Source organism: Colias eurytheme, chromosome 12 (assembly GCF_061535395.1).
Source record: "Colias eurytheme isolate Ceu_HAF_F1 chromosome 12, ilColEury1 Martin Lab GWU primary, whole genome shotgun sequence".
NCBI classification, from domain to species: Eukaryota; Metazoa; Arthropoda; class Insecta; order Lepidoptera; family Pieridae; genus Colias; species Colias eurytheme.
The window spans coordinates 4772928-4796222 of NC_142991.1; the positions used below are offsets into that span (position 1 = coordinate 4772928).

General features: G+C 35.9%; 1 protein-coding gene across 1 annotated transcript; it reads left to right on the forward strand.

Annotated features, from left to right (window-relative positions):
• The first annotated feature begins 322 nt into the window (after positions 1-322).
• On the forward strand, positions 323-21862 carry Setx (probable helicase senataxin). The gene is made up of 16 exons (XM_090107974.1): positions 323-725; positions 1892-2867; positions 2954-3794; positions 3917-4077; positions 4301-4435; positions 4534-4772; positions 5317-5425; positions 5870-6031; positions 7132-7271; positions 8679-8798; positions 8886-9019; positions 9928-10072; positions 12608-12848; positions 13912-14068; positions 17378-17558; positions 20659-21862. The coding sequence occupies exons 1-16, from the start codon at positions 543-545 to the stop codon at positions 20803-20805; spliced, it is 4071 nt and encodes a 1356-aa protein (XP_089964100.1). The 5' UTR covers positions 323-542; the 3' UTR covers positions 20806-21862.
• The last annotated feature ends 1433 nt before the right edge of the window (positions 21863-23295 follow it).

The following is a 23295-nucleotide window of genomic DNA, read 5'->3' on the forward strand; positions in this document are numbered from 1 at the left end:
AAACTACTGGACCGATTTTGATGAAATTTGGCACAGATAATCTTTAGACCCTGAGAAAGAACATTGATAGGCAACCTTTTATTGCGAAATATGTACCACGGGCGAAGCCGAGGCTGACCGCTAGTATCTAATATGTATAAAGACAAAAGATAATCTTTGGTCCTTGTGGTTGTGTTGTGGTTCTTCATCTTAGCATCGTAAAATTAAAATTTAGAAATCTGTGGTATTATCCTTTATAACCTGCACGTACGATGAATAAGGTCTGTGGAATGTGGATGAATATGAATTTGACATACGACACATGACATATTCAGAATTAGTGTTCAGAATGACAGTTTATTTAAACTTTGTGGGAAATTGGGAAGCGGCGATGTTTTTGCGGTTTTTTTGTTTTTTCTTCCAGTGAATTACAATATAATATCTTATGAGATATAGTGAATAATTAGAGAGTAAGGCAAAACTTAGCTTATAAAAATAAATACATTCTGTAAGTGACCTCATGTTGAACACATAAACAAAAATAAATTCATAATTGAATCAAAATGGATAAATGGAAACTAATTCGCCAACACTTCGGAAGTGAAGAATACGAAATTAATGATGAAAAAGATGTGACTTTAGGACGAGGCATTAATAATACTATAACTATTTCAAGCATAGTTATATCAAGAAACCACTGTGTTTTTCAAGTGAAGGATAATCAAGTAACAGTAACAGATTTGAAGGTAGTACACCTATTTGTTAAGAGATTCTATGTTCAACTGCAAATATGATAACTAATTTCTATAACAAGTGTAGGCATTATCAAAATTATTTTTTTTCAAATTGGTACATTACATTCGAGGGGTTATCTGATACATAATAATATGTTGTTTCTCCCAAATAATGTTCAGCAAAGTAGGTATATGCTGATGATTGATGATGAAGGGTAATACAGTTGAACCTCGATAACTTAAACCTCGGTAACATAAAAACCTCTGTAACTTCAAAAAATAATGTGTTCCCTTCCCATCAGAGCCCAAAACCTCTTTAACTTAAAATACGCAACCTCTATAACTTAAATAAATAATCTCTGTATTGGCCCTCAGTAACTTCAAGAAATGTTTCCACAACCTCTATAACATAAAATTATTTGTCAATGAGTCATTTTGAAAGAGTGTCAAAACAAAAGGTTTCGGTATTTATTGCTTGCACGTGTTTACTATGTATTGTTAACGTAAACAATACATTACCTATTGTTTGCTTTATCGAAATTCTTCAAAGCTTTGCGGCGGTTAGCTTTATGACAACAACTTACTTGCATCATAAGTTTTTGATTGTTGTCCTGGAAACTTCACTTTACTTACTGTGTGATAAAACTAGCTTAAAATGAGTCCAAAAAGAAAACTAACAACCCTCACCTATGCTGATAAATTAAAAGCTATAGAAGCAGTGAAAAATGGATAGACCCTTGATAACTTAAAACCTCTATAACTTAAAATATTTTGTGTTTCCCTTGGACTTTAACTTATCGAGGTTCTACTGTAATTTCACCATCACTATCTCCATCAAGTCAAGAATGGGTTTCTACTTTATAATATCACTAGCTTACCGCCCGCGGCTTCGCCCGCTTTGTCTAAAACTTAATAAATTATATACTAAAACCTTCCTCTTGAATCACTCTATCTATTAAAAAAACCGCATCAAAATCTGTTGCGTAGTTTTAAAGATTTAAGCATACAAAGGGACATAGGGACAGAGAAAGCGACTTTGTTTTATATACTATGTAGTGATTTGACCATACCCATCTTGGCTTGTTTTATTATTCTATACAAATTATTTATCCATGTTTAGGATTTAATTGACTAATTTTTAAAGAGCATAAATATTAAATATTTATGTGTTGTTTCAGAGTTCAAATGGCATATATGTAGGTTTAAAAAGAATTCCTCCAAATATTCCTTATTCATTGAGTGACAATGATATAATTGGACTTGGTTGGACAGTTGGCGCTGCACTTTCTGCTATTAATGATAATGAGAAATATGTATTTAAACTTGTTAAAGAAAAGGCCAATATACCCATTAAAAATAGAATTCAATTTCAAAATGAAGATGAAATCACTGAATCAAAATCATCATTGAAAAGAAAGCTGAGCTTATCCCTAGACAGAATAAAGAAGGAAAAAAATGATGATAAAAAAGAAGTTATTTGTGTATTGTCTGATAGTGATAGTGAAGAAAACAAAATAAATGTTCAATCTGATGTGAAAAAAGTAAAATTAGAACAAGAACATTCAGATAATATAAAAACTGAAAATGATGAATTACAATATGATGCATTTACAATAAAACAAGAGTATTTAGGTCACGATGATGATGATGAACCAATTCAAATTGATAGTGACAGTGACACTGAATCACAGCATTGGTATTTAAGACTCTCCCAGAGTTCACCAGGAAAACCATTTATAAAAATACCTACTGAAAAACCAAGAGAAAGTTCACAAGAAAATTCCTACAGTCAATGGGATGATGTTTTACCAATGGAAGATGATGAAGACATCTATTTACATGACTTGATTACAATTCCTCCTGAACCTCCTAAAAATGATGAGAACATTGTAAATCAACAGCATGCTGATAAAGAAGAAGTAAATACTAACTCACTAAGCAATAATCTAGATGTAGTTGAAAAACTTCCTCCACATCTGGTTGCCAATGACAATGTTGATGGCGTTCTAAGTAATGATATCATCCCAAATTTAGCAAGTTCAAAAATAACCAGTATTGCACAAAATGAAGCAACAAATACAAAGGCAGCACAATTAATTGACCCACTTTGTAAGCCAAGTAGAAGAAAATCAAAAGCCAATCAAGATTTCGAAAGTAATTTTGTTTTATATTCTTTATGTAGGTACAGTAAGTGTATATATATTAAGCTAATTTTATTCATTTTTATTTATTTTTTGCAGTCAAACAGAAAAGTAAACATGATAAGGATAGTAAAACTACACAGAAATCCAATAAATCAACATCAAAACGGAGTATAAGTAATTCACAGAAAGAAGAACGTAAAAGGAAATTAAAAGAAATTGCAAACAAGGAAAAAGAAACTGGAGATTCAGAAAACAGTTCAAACAACACTCATAAAGCAGTAGTAAACATTAAAATAACTAATTCTAACCGGGGCGCATTTTTAAGTAATGTTGTACATGCTACTATTAAACCAATGAAAAAGAAGAGTGCAGATAAGACAGAAGAAACAAATAAATCTGTTAAAAAATCATTGGACAAAATTAGTATTCCTTCTGAACAGAAAGAAAAACAACATAAAGATGAAACAAAAGTGGTTAAAACAAAGAGCAAAAGAAAAAGTAGATCTGACAGTTCAAAAAATAAAAATGATAATAAAACTCAAACAAAAACTCCTGCACCAATAAAAACTATTAGGCCTTTAATGGAAATTGACCCTTTTAGTTTTTCTGGAAAGCCAGTATCAAAAGTGGAGCCATTACCAACTAATAAAACTAAAAAGAAAGTCAGATTTTCAGATGTAGAACCAGAGGTTCATGTCTTCGAAATTGAACCAGGGAATAGAATGAAAGAAATTAAATCAATTAAAACATCCTTGGTAGATGCAAGACAGATGCCAATTTTCTCATTAGAAAAACTAACTTTAATGAAAATTCTAAGGTGGAACCCACACTGGCTCGATGAACAAACAACTAACAATGAACCACCACCTATACTGGGACATAATAACACACCTATGGCAATATTTCATTCTTTTAATAGTCACAAACAATATATACAGTAAGTGATTACATTTTGTAAAGCACTTATAAAAAAATTTAAGATTATATAAAGTTAATAATTTATTGTTATATGTGTTCTGCTTGAGCTACGAAAGTATAAATATAAATAATATTTTTTAGGTTAGTTGGAGATTTATTACTAATGGAAATATGGGAATGTTTAACACAAGGACACATGAGAACAAGAAATCAAACAAAGCTGCTACAAATGAGAATTGAAAACCTACCACCTGTACCTCCACTTGAGAGATCTTTTGAACTTTTTAACCTCAGTGTAAACAGTAAGAAATACTATTGATGTGTTTTACTTTTTTTTTTGATGTGATTCTTCTTTAGGTGCATTGGGAGTAACATTTCAAGGTCGCGTCATGGCAATACAGTCGCGTCATGGAGTAAGGCGACGATTTTGGTATCTTTGAATCTCCAAAGAAGTTTCGTAGAAGGGACATATGCTCTTTTTTTTATTTGGAACACAAACTGAACAATAAATATATTTTATTTCAGTTTCCATGCCAACAACTGACACAAAGAGTGCACCCAGGGTAGGTGATGTATTAAGGGTGGAATTTGGACCAGAACAAGCTAAAAATTGTAGATTTTTCTTTGTACATAATGTAAGAACATTACCTGCTCCACCAAGTAAGTTACCACATTTGGAAAAATAATTTAATATTTTCCCATGTTTTTATTTTTATTTTTGGTATTATGTTCAAGGCATTGTTATTTTTTTTTTTTAGATAATAAGAATACATTCTTCAGTATATCCCTTTATACAACATTTACGGAAAGAATGAAGCTCTTAAAACCAGGTGAACTGTTGCTTGGACGAATCCTTGCTTATATAAATAAGGAGCTAATGTTGTTTGAAGCCATGGAGTATTTATCCGGATCTCCACTGAGTGAGGCCATCTTGAAACCTGAACCTCAACATTTTATGAGATATCAAAATAATCCAGCAATAAGCATGAGGTCTGAGGTTAGTACTGATTCATACTATTGAAGTGAAAATTCTTTATCGGGGTTGGAAAAAAATTTAGTGTAACATTTTTTCGTTACGTGTGACATTTTTCCGTTACGCGCCATATTTTTCTTATCCCTACCACGCGTGATTCGACGTATTTCTGTAAAGTTGCATATTATAGTAAATTATTTTTTGAAAACTAAGGTCATAAAGAAGTTTCACTTCTTACGTGTGTACACTAGTACACGCACACATTTTTTTTTTCTTGAATTTTGAATATTTGTCTGTCTGTTTGTTCCGGCTAATCTCAGGTACGGCTGGACCGATATTGACGGGATATTCACTGTTCAAACTGTGAATGTTCATTCTCGGGACCCAAAGTATTTGTGTATCAATTTTCATCTTAATAGGTTCAGTTGTTAAGCCGTGAAAAACAGACAAGTTACTTTCGCATTTTAAATATAATACTTAGGATTTCAAAAATGTTTGTTAACAAATAATAATGTTATCGTTTTTTACCAATAAATATTTAACGAAATTAAATGTAACCCACTTTCAGTGGATAGAATCTTTGAATGAAAGTCAGAAACGAGCAGTGGTAGCCTCCGTAAGCGCGGCGCTCGGTGACAAGCCGAGCATACAAATGGTACAAGGGCCTCCAGGCACAGGTATATTGAGTCATTCTTATTCAGTTTTTCTTATTGTTTGACGCTATCATATATATGATTTTTTTTTATTTGAAAGGAGCAACCATAAGTAAAATAAGAGTTCTTTGCCAGATTCTTCTCTATTTAAAATGTTCTTCTCTATTTAAAATGTTTTCCGAACTTCCGGTAAACGAATTTTATGTATCATAATTATTGATAACGATACAAAAGCCTTTTTTTTTAAGTGGGGAAATCTTGCATAGATACCCACGACCTCCGGGGAAAGTCGGCCGTGGGTTATGTCGGATTCCTACCGACCAAAACCCCACTGTGTTCAGTCAAGCCGCATCAACGACGGGGCCACGGGTATAGGTAGAATTCTTCCGTGACCAACGATACAAAAGCCTGCTATGCCTGAAACCAAAGGCAATGATTATTTACGTTACATTGGTATTTTTCTTTCAGGAAAATCAAGAGTTATTTGTTCAATGGTAATGTCATATTTCTATGACGCAAACGGAAAGAGACAACAAAACCGAGGGAAAATATTAATTTGTGCAACAAGTAACGCCGCGGTCGACGAGCTTGTTATTAGATTACTGAATATAAGACAGAGCTTGCCGAAACGTGAGTATAAATCATCATTATAACGTTTTTATTATGAAGTAATGAATATTACCAATTGACCATTGAAATTCTGAATAATAATTTTATGACATATCAAGAACTAGCTTCTTGCCCCGGATTTCCCCCGAGATAAAAATAGGCAAATATATATTAAATATATAATATATTAAATATTTTTATATTGTTTTTTTTTTTTGTAAATTATTTTGAAAAAACAGTAGAAAGGTGTATTTTTTCACGCCATTATATTTTATATCAAGGATGCAAACAAAAGTACGAATCACGTATAGATAATGTGAACTTACAAGTTGTGTATTTGTAAATTTTATTGCTTATTGCTTGCTATAATTCAAATAAAGAGGAATACAGTTAAAACCGTTTATGGCGACATCGTTTAGAACAACATACCGGTTAATTTGACCAAAATCAAAGGTCCTGACTGAATGTTATATGACCGCCTTATTGAAAACATTGGTTTTTACGACATTGTTTACTGCGACATACCGCATTAAGCGACCACATTTGGTTAATATTTTCGGAGTATTATATCTGTAGAACGACCAGCTCAGCTGTATTGTAAACAATTTGAATAGGTAACTGTATCCACATCTGGCACGGTATAATAGTCAATGGCTATTATCGTAAAAGTAATCAAAGTTTAGGGTCTTTTGTAATTCTTAGAAACAAAGAACATGCATGCAGTAACCTGAAGGCCCGCTTCGTCATATCTCTTAAGTCAGTTTGTTACTTATCTTTACACAAAGCACACCAAAACATATTGTTGAGTTAACTGTGAAAATTGTAACATGTCGCAAAAAAGAAAACAAATCAATATCGAAGAAAAATCGCGTATTATTTCAAAGCTACCTGGCAAAAGAATACAGTGTATCACACTCGACAATTTTAACCGTTTGGAAAGAAAGGGAGAAAATTCAAATCCGGTTGTTACAACTATCGGTTTTTACGACTCAATATGAGTAGTCCCTTCAATGTCGTTATAACAGATTTTGACTGTACAATAAAAAATTACCTTTTTTATATGTATTTTGTTTGTTTCAATGTATAATTGTGTACAATAAATATAAATAACATTGAAACAGAGGAGCGTTTCCGCATGGTGCGCGTGGGTCGCGTGGAGGCGATGCACAGCCGCGCGCGTGACGTCAGCTCGCAGCAGCTCGCGCACCGCGACGCGACCCGCCTTAACGCGGAGCCCGCGCACGCGGCGCTCGCTGAGGAGGTATATATTAACTTTCTTAAAAAAAAATGGTTGTTTGTAAAGTAGGTTTACGATCGAGATGTTTACGTGATAACGTCTTATTGGTGGCAGCGCTCGAGATGAGACGGGAGATCGGTCCGTCTCTCTCTCGTTATACCAGCGATCGCGCTCGTGAGGTTTTGGTGTAACACAAGTTTCTGAACATGTCACCCGACTAAAACGATTTTAAAAACGTTATCACGTTAATAATAAACACCAGTTTTATGGATTTTGACGTGACAACGTCTTATAATTCGATAGAGCCGGCTGCCACTCATGTGGCGTTACCTCGCTCTGAGTTGTTCTATGTAAGGCTTGAAGTGCAAGCGAAAGCGCGGAAAAAGCGACAAAGAAGCACAATCGGAAGTTGTCACGTTCAACTATCGTCAGTAAACCGACTTTACAGACAACCAATTTTTTTTGTCATTTTCTCTCTTTCTTTAATAGTTAAAGCCCAGATTCATAGTTTTTGTCATGTTCTATACTATTTAGAACTATCATTTACTGCCATTGAAGTTCAGTTAAGGGCGCGTTCCCACCGTGTCGTGACGACAGATAATCGTGTAGTTTTAAGTGTCGTGGCTTATATGTTTAAATGGAGGTGTTCACATTTAGAACGACACAATTTACTGTCGTCTACGACAGTTTTTGCAGTGACGACACTTTGTCGTGACAGTGGGAACGGCAAGCACGACAGTCGTAAAACGATAAAAAATCGTGGACGGCAACTCTATGACGTCCATTGAACTCAGGAGAGTAAACGCACTAGTAATCACCAAGCGAACGCAGAAGCGACTAGATTTGTAGCTTGCTGATGATGTGTAAACGACAAAGCGACTGCCAGGAAACGATAAAATGACGTCGCGATCCAATGGGAACAGCTAGATACGACAGTCGCTAAACGATAAAAAATGTTGACGACAAACAATCGTTATAATGGGAACAGGTAGAGACGACAGTCGTCGAACGATAAATTAGTCGTTACGACATAGTGGGAACGCGCCCGAACTTCTCGTAATAACGGTGAAAAATTGGCCGAAGCAAAACTGGCAGAGTTTTGAGGAATGCAATGACCTTTGAACATTACTGTCACGGAATAAGTTGTTATTTAGCGTGTACGCGATTTATTTATCATATTATCATTAAAAAAAAAAATAATCTCTTGAGTATTTTTAGTTAACATTAATGTTTTTTCAATTATAATACTTGTGCATAGAAGTATTTTTAAATAAGAAACCTAGTTTATAATAAGGATAATTTTTGAAAATAATAGATTAAAATAACAGATTTTTAATCCATGGCAGAGATTTTGGCCCAAGTACCTGCCTGTATCGAAGTTTCCAATAATATAATGTAATTCTTATGAAATTGCTTTTCATCCGTTAACAGATTTCACACTTAGAAGCAAAAATCAATATGTGGAGAACAGCTGAAAGGGAAGCAAAGGATCCAGTGCGAGTAGCGTACTGCCAAGGACGGGTTGCCAACATTGTAAATAGGATAAATTTGGTAAGAAATATTTACATTTTATAGTAATGACCCACAAAAAATGGCTTACCATTTAAAAATTAATATGTTTCTTTTTCTGTTTTAAAGATTAGAAATAATGGCGGTGGATCTGGAGAAGAATTACAACCGGATAGGCTGATAGCAGCTGAGAGGAGAATTATCGATTGTGCAGATATTATCGCGACTACGCTGTCCAGTGCGCAGAACAATAAAATGAGAGGGTATGTCACAATGTATAAAAAAATAAGATTTTCCCAAAGAAACGCATTATTTTTTATTTATTCATACACAAGTGTATATACTTACTAATCAAAAATAGAAATAGCGACTCTTATTATATGTAGTACGATTCAAACTCGGCCATAATATACCATTAATGGCGGCTCGGAACATCGTACGATCCGATGCGCAGAAAACCATTTTAGGTATTAGCGAAACATAAAGGGACCTGGGCCTTTAGACAAACGTACGTAACGCCATGGAATAGAAACTTCTAATGCTAATTATTGACATAAGCTCATGACATTTTGGTAATGGTTCGGTCACACTACCAACGACGAAGACACATTTCGCTAAGACCAACAGGACCGGAACACTGCGGGTAAAACCACGGAGAACAACTAGTATACATACATATCTATACTAATAATAAAGCTGAAGAGTTTTTGTTTGTTTGAACGCGTAAATCTCGGGAACTACTGGTTCGATTTGATTTTGAAAAAATTCTTTCGGTGTTCGATAGCCCATTTATCGAGGAAGGCTTAATAAAGGCTATATATCATTTCGTTAACACCAACAGGACCGGAACACTGCGGGTAAAACCACGGAGAACATCTAGTATACATACATATCTACACTAATATTATAAAGAGGAAAACTTTGTTTGTTTGTTTGTTTGATTGTAATGAATAGGCTCATAAACTACTGGACAGATTTTAAAAATTCTTTCACCATTCGAAAGCTACATTATCCACGAGTAATATAGGATAGGTTTTATCCCGGAAATTCCACGGGAACGGAAACTATGCGAGTTTTTCTTTGAAACCGCGGGCGGAGCCGCCGGCGGAAAGCTAGTTATATATAAATTGATTGAATTGTAATAAAATTAAATATGTTATATGTATGGTAGCGTGCGCGGTCGCATCGCGCTGTGCGTGGTGGACGAGGCGGGGCAGGCGATCGAGCCGGAGACGCTGGCGCCGCTCTCGCTGCACGCCACGCGCCTCACGCTCGTCGGCGACCCGCAGCAGCTGCCCGGCTTCATCTGCTCGCAGGTACACATTCATAATCATTTATTACAACAAAAATCAGATAGACCCTGTCCTCTTAGGCAGGAAATTCCTGATACCTGACTGACATTCTTCTTTTAAATAAAAAAAAAAAACAAATATAGACTTTGTTCTTTATGCGGGTAAGATAAAAATTTAAAATAGTATATTCCTTGTTTCCGTGGTTACATATAATTAATGTTATATTTTAGGGTTACGTTAGGTATTTTAGGGGTAAAAACCTAAAAAAAAAATTACGTGATATTTGCTAAAACCCCGGTTTCAAAAAAAAATTTATTCATTCCATATAAACTAAAATCGCGTATTTTCGCGTATTTTATTTAAAATATATGTAACAATCATGTATTTTTATCGTGTCCCTTCGTCCAGCATACTCACCATGGAATCCTGATATTTCATGAATGTCAAAAAACTGTTCTGAAATAGTGCTAAATAGTGCCCAAAGGAAAAAAATAGTGCTCTTGTACTTGCGAAGTTATAGCCATAGTTCGATGAGTATGCTGGACGAAGGTTTCGCCCAGCATACTCACCTCCGTCCGGAGAATCTGTATACGCTTCAAACATAATTCATACTTCAAAAAATAGTTCCCAAATAGTGCCAAACGGTGCCCAAAAAGAAAAAACAGTGCTCGAATAACTTCGGAGTTACAGGCTTCGTTCAGTGAGTATGCTGGGCGTAGGTTCTACGCCCAGCATACTCACCTCAGTGCGCGAATATCGAACGAGCTATAGGTACAATTTACGTCTCAAAAAATTGTGCTTGAAATAGTGCCCAATATCAGTCCAATTTTTGCTTGACTTTTGACCTAGAAAACCATTAAATTTGATTGTAAACTTCTACATACATTACATTGAGTACAGTCGAATACAATATTATTAACTTTCTTTCTAACAATTTTTGTCTTGTGTAAATTATTAATTGTCTATGTAAGGGAGTATTTACTTTAGAATCGCAATATTATTAATTACACATTATTTTAATAATACTTTATAATAATATGATTAAGCCTTCGCGCGTCACACGACCCCGGTAGCTAGGAACAATGATTTTATATATTTTGTCTAGATCACGGCGCTTGAAGGATTAAGATATCAAATGAAGTAAATCATGCATGAAAAATAAAGTTGCTGTTATTAATGCTTACATTACAACTGACAAAATTATTCAAAATAATCATTTTCCGGATCAAGGACGGTAGCACAACGTTTACGGAATTGACCTGTATTCCTCATGTGATAAAGTTCAATATAGTGTGGCAGTAATGGATGCACGTACGGTCAATAGGTATGGGGCTTACGACGCGCGGCGCCCGCGACGCAAATGAATATGTTTATGTTTAAATACTAGATGGCGCTGCCCTAACATCTTACGATTATTAGACAAGACTGATCTGTATTTTGAAGGTGATAAGGGTCCATTTTGTGTCACAAAGCAATCGAAACGAACAAGCGCTTCTCAGTTTCTTTGTTTGTTTACTTCGTCGCACATCATTATAATAACGCCGGCTTTTGAGTTTGACTACATAAGTAGTGGGTTGCAAAACCAAACAATGTGTTGGTGATGTCATTATTTACCTATATAAAATTGTGTATCTAGTACGTAATCAATATAGGAGCTGCACCCAAATCAGTAAGTATATTTCAATTTATAATAGTGGCATTTAACTAAATTGATTTTACACTCATTCATTAATTGCACTGTAAAACTAGGTAGCAAGCGAGTTGTTTTTTACAAAAACACGTTCATTTTTTCGTTGAATATGACACTGTACACTTAAAATTAAGGACATGCTTAAGAAGTTTTAAAAATGGGTACCTACTTAGTTACTTTTTTAAAGGTTTGATGTAGGTAGGTACACACATAATAACGTAATGTAACTTGTTTGTTTATCTAATTATTTCCAATAACATGAAGTCTACAATTAGAAAGTTTAATATTTTTGTCCAAAAACATGTGTCGACGACTGTACCCCATTTTACGTTAGTATGTAGAAGTTTACATTAAAATTTAATGGTTTTCTAAATCAAAAGTCAAGCAAAAATTGGACTGATATTGGGCACTATTTCAAGCACAATTTTTTGAGACGTAAATTATACCTATAGCTCGTTCGATATTCGCGCACTGAGGTGAGTATGCTGGGCGTAGAACCTACGCCCAGCATACTCACTGAACGAAGCCTATAACTCCGAAGTTATTCGAGCACTGTTTTTTCTTTTTGGGCACCGTTTGGCACTATTTGGGAACTATTTTTTGAAGTATGAATTATGTTTGAAGCGTATACAGATTCTCCGGACGGAGGTGAGTATGCTGGGCGAAACCTTCGTCCAGCATACTCATCGAACTATGGCTATAACTTCGCAAGTACAAGAGCACTATTTTTTTCCTTTGGGCACTATTTAGCACTATTTCAGAACAGTTTTTTGACATTCATGAAATATCAAGATTCCATGGTGAGTATGCTGGACGAAGGGACACTTTTTATCTGTTTCAATAAATTAAGCATATCGTTTCTCCACTAGCGCGCCAAAAAGCACGGTCTGGGCGAGAGTCTATTCGCGCGGCTAACATCATGCGCAGAGCACTGGAACACGAACCCGGTTGTGTTGCTGAACCAGCAGTACCGCATGCACCCGGATATCGCGGATTATCCGAACCGCGCGTTCTACGACCGGCGCATACTGAGCGTGCCGCGACCGCCTGTGGACTGGAACGTGCCGCCCTACATGATCGTCGGTATTAGTAGCGGGGATAAAGGACAAGGTTGGTTGTATGATGCTATACTAAAGTTTTCGCAAATTTCGACATTCGCAAAGGAATTAAAACCTACAGGGTACTTCCCGTAAACACAGAATTTTTAAATTTGCTACGAAGCGACGTCTAGCACAGGTAAAGGAAAAATTTACAGTTACAACATATAAAAAAAAGTTCTATATGTAGGTCTAAAAGGTATGCACAGTTCGACTCGCACTTGGCTGATATTTATTATTTTTTATCCAGAAAAATGTATTATTGAGCTGATTGTGTAAATTTTATTTTTAACCATCGTATGTATTTTCCAACATCCCACCACACATAACAGCAACTATCATCAGTAATTTTAATAGTCGTAAATATACCCCATATTTTTCACAATTATTTACTTTCTTTGTCAAGGATTACTAGTGACTATCATTAATTTTTTTTAAATTAGAATAAACGAATCGTAAATTTACACAAACATATCCATAAAATACACTAAAGCGCATCACACACGGTGAAGATACTATAATATTTTATGTTAAGATATAATAATAGTTTAAAAAAACTAAAAAACACGCTTTTTATAGAAAACCGAACTAAAAAATAGAAAATTTTATCAAATTAGTGTATTGTCATCGGTCCTCAATAAATCTACAAAGTTTGAACGAAATCTGGCCGTTTAAAGTGGGTCAAAATCGCGCCCAAAGAAGTCGGTTACAAACATACAGGTGAAGCTAATATAAAGCGTGTAAAAATATTACAGTATCTTAAGGTATCCGGTATCAGCGTTCTGACCATCATTTTTCTTTTTGTCATTGCCTACTAAGACCCCTGTAGAACCGCCATCCTGTTACAAATGACCCGAAATTTTGTGTCAGTATTTCCCGGCCTATAGATGGCTTATCGCTTGGTATCTTAAGGTATTGAAGGTAAAATATATATATATATGTATTATCTTCGTCGTGTGTTGTGGCTTATAGGATTTGTATGGCGAGCGATAATCGTAAATATGCTGTAAGATAATATATATTTTACATTATCTTCACCGTGTGTGATGCGCTTCATACATAAATATAACTTCCAGGCCCATCAGGTGCAAATGAAATGGAGGCGGTGGGCGTGTCCCGCCTCGCGGCGGCGCTGAGCGTGCTGACGCGCGCACGCAATCTGTCGCTCGCTGTCATCACGCCGTACGCCGCACATCGGGATCTTATCAAGAAATTCATGAGGCAACTTGACGCGTGAGTAGATATACATGTCATTTATAAATCCATACTACTATTATAAATGCGAAAGTAACTCTGTCTGTCTGTTACTCAATCACGCCTGAACTACTGAACCAATTTGCATGAAATTTGGTATAGATATATTTTGATACCCGAGAAAGGACATAGGATAGGTTTTATCCCGGAACTCCTACGGGAACGGGTTTTTCTCTGAAAACGCGGGCGAAGCCGCGAGCGGAAAGCTAGTAAATAATATAAATTCCCATGCTTTGCGATCATTTCTAGGATCACTACCTTTCCACACGTAGTTTCGCCCGCTTTGTGTAAAACCTAAACTAATAAGTTATATACAAGGTGGACTAAAAGAAGTCATCCGATGTTGTTTGGCTCTCATTTTTTTTCTAAATGAAAAACTTCGATTCTGTTTTTTGATTATGTTTATTTGAACCTTTAAAATTTTATTAGTTAAGCCGAGAAGATGATATCGACCAAATGGGCGCCGTCACAATTGATTGCCATACGGGCTCGTTTTAGGGCATTTCTCATCACTCCAGCGAGAACTTCGGGCGTGTCTAATGTTGTCCTTGAGGGCTTCCAAGGTCTCAGCCTTGTTCATGTAAACACGGGACTTCAAAAAACCCCACAAAAAAAGTCTGGAACGGTAAAATCGGGCGGTCTTGCGGGCCAGTGCAAATCGCCAAAACGAGAGATGAGGCGACCCGGGAAAGCCGCCCTCAGAATATCGGTTGTGGCTCGCGCAGTGTGTGCCGTTGCTCCGTCCTGTGGGAACCACATATTCTCCAGTCCTAATTCATCCAATTGCGGCTGAAAAAAACTCAGTCAATATGGCCCTATAGCGTGCACTATGCCCGTAGCATGTTTCCGGCGACAGCTCGACATCCTCGGCAACAGCGGCGATATTCTCGGCAGAATGGGCGCTCCGGGGCCGGCCACTCTTGGCAACGTCTCGTGTGGTCCCATACTCTTCAAGGTTGGTGGCCAAATGGCGCAGTGTTTGCGCAGTCGGTGTCGGACGGCCGGGGAATCGGCGACGAACTGTTACGCAGAAAAAATAGACACGATTATTCCGCGTCCTTGGGGACTGTATCGCTCCATGGCTTGTTCACTTGTATTCTACATCTGTCTAGTACACAAATGTCAAAATAGATTTGACATTGGCGGCCATTTGCAAAAATGAGAGCATCTTCCAATAGGGTGATTTCTTTTGGCCCACCTTGTATATATGTATTAAAATCTTCCTCTTGAATCAAGCTCTCTATTGAAAAGTATCCATCAAAATCTGTTGCGTATTTTTAAAGATCCAAGCATACAGACACATAGACGGCGGAAAGCTACTTTGTTTTTAAATTCACATACTATACGATTTACGAGTAGTTTCATTTATTAAAATCATAATGTTAAACAAATCTAATCTAATCTAATCTATACTAATATTATAAAGCTGAAGAGTTTGTTTGTTTGTTTGTTTGAACGCGCTAATCTCGGGAACTACTGGTCCGATTTGAAAAATTCTTTCGGTGTTAGATAGCCCATTTATCGAGGAAGGTTATAGGCTATATATCATCACGCTACGACCAACAGGGGTGGAGCCACGGGGGTGAAACCGCGCGGAGCAGCTAGTATCTAATATTCGTAAAGTTTGTAAGGATGTATGGATGTATGGATGTTTGTTACTCTTTCACGTAAAAACTACTGAACTGATTACAATGAAATTTAGCACACACATAGAGGGTAACTTGGATTAACACACAGGATAGTTTTTATCCCGGAAATCCCACGGGAACGGGAACTATGCGGGTTTTCCTTTGCAAACGCGGGCGAAGTCGCGGGCGGAAATCTAGTTATACCCGGCTCGGCGAATGATGATTCCTATGACACTGACAGTTATTCTCAAGAGACAAACTTGTAATGGCGTCACCATTAAATTAGAAACGCATTGGAGGCGTCTAAAAATGGCATTTATTAATTTTTACGTAGCTTTATGCCATTACAATGATATTCCGTTGGAATTATAACAATTTTTAACATTTACGAGAAATTATATCAATCTGACTTTACGTTTACGTCCAACAAAACGTACATCGTTGGCATTTATCGACTAGCGCGGAAAGTATCGATAAAAAAATTTCGATAATGGAAACGAGTTCACATTTTTTCCATGCTTATGCTTTAGTTCATTCACTATTGAATGGAGTAGAAGATCGCAGCATACAAAAATTGCATACTCAAATGAATAATCATACGAAATAAAACAAAAGCTGTTTAAGTATTATTTTTATTTAAATATATTTTAGTCTGAATCTGATGAAATCAGTGCTTGCGCCTCTAATTCAGAATCAGAACTACAACTGCTGTCGCTTACGTTTATTAATAGCGGTTGATCTACAATGGTGTCGTATCGCACATCTCGATCCCAATCATCGTAGCAAAGTTTTTTAATCTTTTCTACGACTTTCCTCCAATTATCCGGAGTGACTTCACTGCAAGCTTTTTCCAATAATGTCAGCATTTTATTGGCTGTAAATGTTATTATTTTTATGTTTTGGAAAACTTCCATTTTACTTACCTACTTAATCTATGCTAAAAAACTTAAATTAATACAACAACAATATATAATCGTTAAAAATTTTAGTTATAAATTATGTTTATAATATTTTTGTAAAAACATGTTTACCGACGTGGCTGAATACAAACCACGCCTTTGCCTATAAAATAGTAAAGTATCGACACGACCCATCATACGAGCAATCACTAGACGAACTGTCATAGGGATCATCATTCGCCGATTCGGGTATAATAATGAAACTGTCAGTTCACAACACAAAATATAAGATAAATTTGACACCTGCTATCTAGAGAATGTTGTTCTACTTTTCTTTTTTTTTTTCTATTTTTAACCGACCTAATTTGCATATTATTGTTAAAATTGTTATAAGATGGAACTTATTTCATGTATGGAGCTGGGCGTTGGCATCCGTGCCACAGCTATTTGCTTTAACGGGTGTCATCGTAATTTAAGTTTATGTTAAACTAGATTTCCGCCCGCGGCTTCGCCCGCGTTTTCAAAGGATCCGCATAGTTCCCGTTCCCGTGGGATTTCCGGGATAAAACCTATCCTATGTGTTATTCTGATGTATAAGCTATATTGTGGTAAAGTTTCATTCAAATCCATTCAGTAGTTTTTACGTGAAAGAGTAACAAACATCCATACATACAAACATTCGCCTTTATAATAGTAGTAGGATTAATTTTTATGTTCCAAATAAAGAATTTTGAATTTAAATTTGTACTGTAATTCAACAGATCGGAGTGCGCGGAAGTGAACACGGTGGACAGTTTCCAAGGGCAGGAGCGGGACGTGGTGGTGGTGTCGCTGGCGCGCTCGCACGGGCTCGGCTTCCTGGCGGACGCGGGCCGCATGAACGTGCTGCTCACGCGCGCGCGACACGCGCTGCTCGTCTGCCTCAACCCGCTCGCTGTTACCGTGAGACTTTGTTTATTACCCTTCATACTTTAACAACAGAATACATAATAGTAGCCAAACGCTACAGAACGGACACTCTCCGCCTCCCGCCAAAATTAAACACTTACCTCACCCCGCACGATCAGTCTAAAAATGGTCCACATTTTTCTACAGGGACGATACTCAACGAAGATTGACAAGATTATCAAATTGACTTAAAGTAATTTTATTATTTTGGATTTGTGATTATCGTTTTTCGTAGAAAATGGTTAGATATTGTGCTGTATACGGATGTATTTCATCAGAAAAACGCGAATTTTTTTTTACGCTAGTCAAAAATGTACCAACCATAAAGCGTTAACACACACATTTGCAGTCTCTACAGTGTGACTGTCAAAACGATAATTTTGTATGGAGTGTCCGGGGTGTGCTTTAACTAGTAAACCGGGCGATCTCCGTTTCGCCACCAGAGACACCTTTTCTTTGCTATAAACCTGACGAAACCTTTCCAACGAATGCAAAACCGTGGAAATCGGGTCGTGCGTTCTGGAGTTATAAGCGTCAGGAAGGAAAACCCGACTTATTTTTATATAGTAGATAGAGTTGTAGAGATAAACTACGATAACATGGCGCGCCCCTCCAAAATTCAAAACGTTTGAAAGTATTTGTGAAAGTATTTACAATGCACCACCAAGATTCACAACGCATGTGTGCGTAATGAGACGGCCGTCAAACAAAAACAAATCCACGGATTTGTTGCTCGACTAGTCACGCTCTAATCGGTCATTATTATTAGTAATGGCGCTGCACTGACGTATTCTATGAAAACGACACGTGCGTTGTCTTGGGCGCTCGGCAACTTATGATTAGTTGACCAACAAATCTGGACGTAAAGTACTAAAGACGAATACGTACAACTACATACAAACTCCTTCGTAAGGATGTCACTAGACACATTGAAACAGTAATTTGGAGGGGCGCGCCATGTTATCGTAGTTTATCTCTACACAGAGGAAACTTTGCAAATATTTACAAAAGAAAGAGAACAACGAAGCCTTAGCCTTATGAGTTATAAGCGATATCCCAACCGGGGAACAGCTGGTACCTTAAATAGATTAAAAAATTGGTTGTCTGTAAAGTCGGTTTACTGACGATAGTTGAACGTGACAACGTCCGATTGTGCTTCTTTGTCGCTCGTTCCGCGCTCTCGCTCGCACTTCAAGCCTTACATGGAACGCCTCAGATGAGTCAGAGCGAGGTAACGCCGCATGAGTCATGTTTTTTCGTGCGTGCAGCCGGCTTTATCGCATTATAAGACGTTGTCACGTCAAAATATTTATACAGGGTGTAATCGTTAAGTGTGCACAGGCGATTATTCCGTAACTATTACAGATATCAAAAAACTTTAAACTGATATTGAAAGTACTTAACCCAATGAGTAAAATGGCCATAATAAATTTTTAAAAATAAAACGATAAATATTTAAAAAAATCACTTGAAACCCTCCCATACATTTAGTATGAGATATGACTATCCCATGTACATGAGTTGATCCAAAAGTAATTATAATCAATATTAAACCAGGTCATTACAGTTAAAATATTTCGCTAGATAGTCTTCTAACTAGATAATATACTTCGATATTTTTTTTCCAAAACTTAGAAAAAAAAACTTTGACTTCATCCGTAATCGCTATCGTCTTAAAATTTTTTGCTAAGACGGTGTTTTTTGTGCCCAGGAAAGAGATAGAAATAACTAGGAGCTAGATCTAACAAACAGAGTGGGTGTTTAAGCATTTGGAATGCCGATTTTTGAATGGCAGCCATTGCAACTGACGCTTTGTGATCTGGTGCGTGGTCTTGGTGAAATAACATTCAAGCCCGCAGTTTGCCATGTCTCTTTTCCTTACTAACCTACCCGCAATCTTTTAATATGGTCTGTGTAGTAAGAGCCCAACATAGTGGCTACCTTCTTAAAATATTCCACCAAAATTATTCCTTCGGCGCCCCAAAAAACTGCCGCTTTAATCTATCCCACTAATTTTCACTTTGAATTTCTTCATCGTCACTTTGGAAGCTCGCATCCAGGCCATTAATTGTTTCTTGGTTTCAGCATAAACATGGTGAACCCGGGTAACGTCCATGGTCACAAATCGTGCCAAAAAATTATCCTGATCTCATTAAGAATTTAGAAATTCACCCTCTAAATGTCGAATTGTTGTTTCTTCTTTTTGTCGGCAAAAATTCTGGCACGCACGGTTCACATTCAAATTAATGTAAATACTTGGAAACGTGGCCTATTGATATGATTTTTTTGTGATAACTTAGCGAGTACATGAGCAAGCAATAAACAGTTATTTTATATTTTTATGTACACAGGAAATACCCAATTATCATTACTTTTGGATCAACCTAGTACATTTAATATGAAAAATTTTAGCTTTTCCTTTCTTTTTTTGGTTTTCTGCTTAAATTACTTCGCAAATTTGAAGGGAAGTTCATTTCGAAACTGCAAATAGAGCTCCTCATTGTATTGCACAATGAGGACGTCACGTTGATAATCTGCTATGAATACAAAATGTATGGGAAATAAAATGTATGGGAGCATTTAATGTAACATTTTTGGATATTACTCGTTTTATTTTCAAAAATTTATTATAGCCATTTTACTCATTAGGTTAAGTACTTTCGATATCAGTTTAAAGTTTTTTGATATCTGCAATAGTTACAGAATAATCGCCTGTGCACACTTAACGATTACACCCTGTAGACACAATCCGCATGGACGCGGACGTACACAGAGTATAAAAACGCACACGTGCGCACTAAATCGTTGTGATTAGCACGTATTTAATCCCAACGTATTTGTTACAACTCGGAAGACTTAGGCAATAATATTGAATGGTTTATCACACGATCAATCTTTTTTGTTCTGAGAAAATGAGCATGTTTAAGTCATCATGATGTATGTAAATCGAAAAATTAAATTGATTAGTTTTGAAATGAAAGGCAAACATAATATACTCACACATTATGTAATATACATTCCTACAGGTTTTCATCAGTGGAAAAAACTAAAAAATGATAATATTAATACTCACTATTATTTTTTCTTTGTGCAGAAAAACCATCAGTGGCGAACGCTTTTAGAAGATTCACAACTAAGAAGACTTTATACCAGTTTGCCAAATAAAATGTGCCGAATGCCGTCTTCTGGACAAAATGATGACGATATACTTCAATACATATGTAATAAAAGAAGAAAATAAATCTCCACTAGATATTGATTGTACGTATTCGTTGATCTCTATTTCTTTCGCAATTGGTCACATTACTGACATTAATTAAATAACTGTCATGTATTATTATACTGCCAAATAATTATAAAATCTAGTTATTTTTTTTGTATAATTTCTTGAAACTATTGTAGAGCCATTTTAATAGGCAACATTTGACAGTTCAACAAAATTCAACAATGTAACCTAGTAACGACGACATAGAATAACATGATATTTCGTTTTGTTAGAACTGCACATTTGCTTAACTTTTTTCAATTACGATTACATAATATTTATAATAATAATGACCGATACAAGTAATTTTAAGATTTCATTTTACTGATAAACCATTCTAAACATAATAAACAATTTCTGAATTAAAGAACTGACGTCGCTACAATTTTGTGTCAGTCACTTTTTAACTTTTTAAATACCAGAGACGTTACTCTGAAAATCGAAATCTGACATCTAGAATCGAATGCATTGATTACCTTGTGAATAAAAATCATCATAAATTAATAAATGTGTTTCAAGTTCGATTGACAAATGCTTCAAGTCCGTATCGATTAATTCACTATAATCGATGTTTTTAAGCAAGTCTCTTCGAAGATAAAATTGATGGACGTCAAATGTTGCCTATTAAATTGGCTCGATTATAGCTACCTATCAAAGTATGTAGTTTATAAGGTAAAAATATGCTAACGGTTTACTCTACATCCATGGATAAGGCATAAAACGCATTACAAAAAAAACATAAATTAGTAAGTAAAACTGATGAATTTACTTAAATATTGAAATAATCAAAATTGACCCGTGCCTTTTTCTTGTAACAAATAAGTGTGAAATTCATTTCTACACAAATAGTTTCATAAAGCCGCTAGCTGTTATTTTTAATACACGTGATATTAGATATCTCGTACGTTAACGTAACTAGGTACTATATATAATGGAAGCAATGCAAAAAAACTACAATAAATGCTAGACATAAGTAATTGTACTCAGTATGTACTTTAAAGACGTAATTAATTGAATAAATTTTTGTACATAATGAAAACTTATTTTCTTTTTGTCCGTCTGTAAAAGGAGGGTTACATATTTCGACTGTATTACTACGGCCACACTCCCGTGATATGCCAATAATTATTGCCACAACTTTAACAACACCTAGGTGTAACCACGACTTATGGCCATAATTCTACAATGCCAATCAATATGACAAATGGCGGTAGGCAATAGCTCCGGCGGCGGTATTCTTTCGCACATCAAAGAAGATTACTGCGGTAATTATTGCGTTTGCGACCACACTACCGTTTGTCCAGTGTGCAATATGAGCTCACCGGCGACGCACGTATCGACATGGAGTGGTCAAATGAAAAAGCGCTCGATGGCGCTCGTATTTTTGGAATTATATTCCAATCCGAACGGTCTCTTTTGGGATACCCGACAGAAGAAATACTAACTATAAAAATCGCAGTGTACTACACAACGATTTATGTCGGATCAAACAAAATTTATCATTTCCAAGTACAATAGATGATTTGAAAAATATAAAAGAATCCCTGATGAATTATTACAGAAACCATATTATATTTTAATTATTAGTAATATTTTTTGCTGCGGTAAATGCCAATAATTACCGCCATATCTAGGTAAACTCTAGTGTAACCACACCAGCTCATGCAGTAATTTAGACGGTAATTTAATGCCATAATTATTGCGGTAACAGCCCGGTAGACGGTAAGGTAGTGTAGCCGTAGCATATGTATATTTCTTTGGGACGCCAAATAGTCTAAACCGCTTGAAGCATTTTGATTTATGAAGTGTCCCAGTAGTGACATAGGTTACATAAATGAGCAGTAAAGCTGTTTATCATCATAATATGTAATAATATTTTTTGTTTCCCTTCTCATAAAGCAAATAATGCATATTATCTTTACACTGAAAACAAAAAAATAACGAGATTCTTTTTTATGAGCATAAACTGAGAATCGATTCAAAAACATCTAGGTTGTAGGCTCCCTTATTAATTATCTAATTTGATAATATTTTATCAAGAAGCCACGATCGATATTTAAATCAAGGCAATTTTTTGCATCTAAAAGTGAAGGCGAGCAAATTAAAATGATTTAAATCTGTTCAGCCGAAGTAGAATTATAAGTATAGTAACTTGAATAATTATAAGTGTTACACCACTTAATACGACTTTTATAGATAGAAATATAACACTTCAGCCGATTAACCTATTTTTATTCAAAACCCATAATGCGTTGATGTTTTGCAGTGCGAATAGAGTGGTGGCCTGTGGTGGTGGCTATAGGCACCAGAGGGGACGGGCGCCTTAATGTTTTACGTAAAACATCTAGTTCTTGCAATCGTTCGGCGAGAAAAAAAATTTGCAGATTTTCGGCGGTATGGCGACCATTTGGAATCGTCCGAAAAGTATGGCATGGCGATTTTCGTAAATGGCTGCACGACGGTGGT

Bases quoted from the DNA above. Each gene is read 5' to 3' on its own strand.
- Setx (XM_090107974.1), top strand. From the start codon at position 543: ATGGATAAATGGAAACTAATTCGCCAACACTTCGGAAGTGAAGAATAC. The intron at 4,773-5,316 runs GTTAGTACTGAT...ACCCACTTTCAG, and splicing joins CAATAAGCATGAGGTCTGAG to TGGATAGAATCTTTGAATGA. The intron at 14,069-17,377 runs GTGAGTAGATAT...GTAATTCAACAG, and splicing joins TTCATGAGGCAACTTGACGC to ATCGGAGTGCGCGGAAGTGA.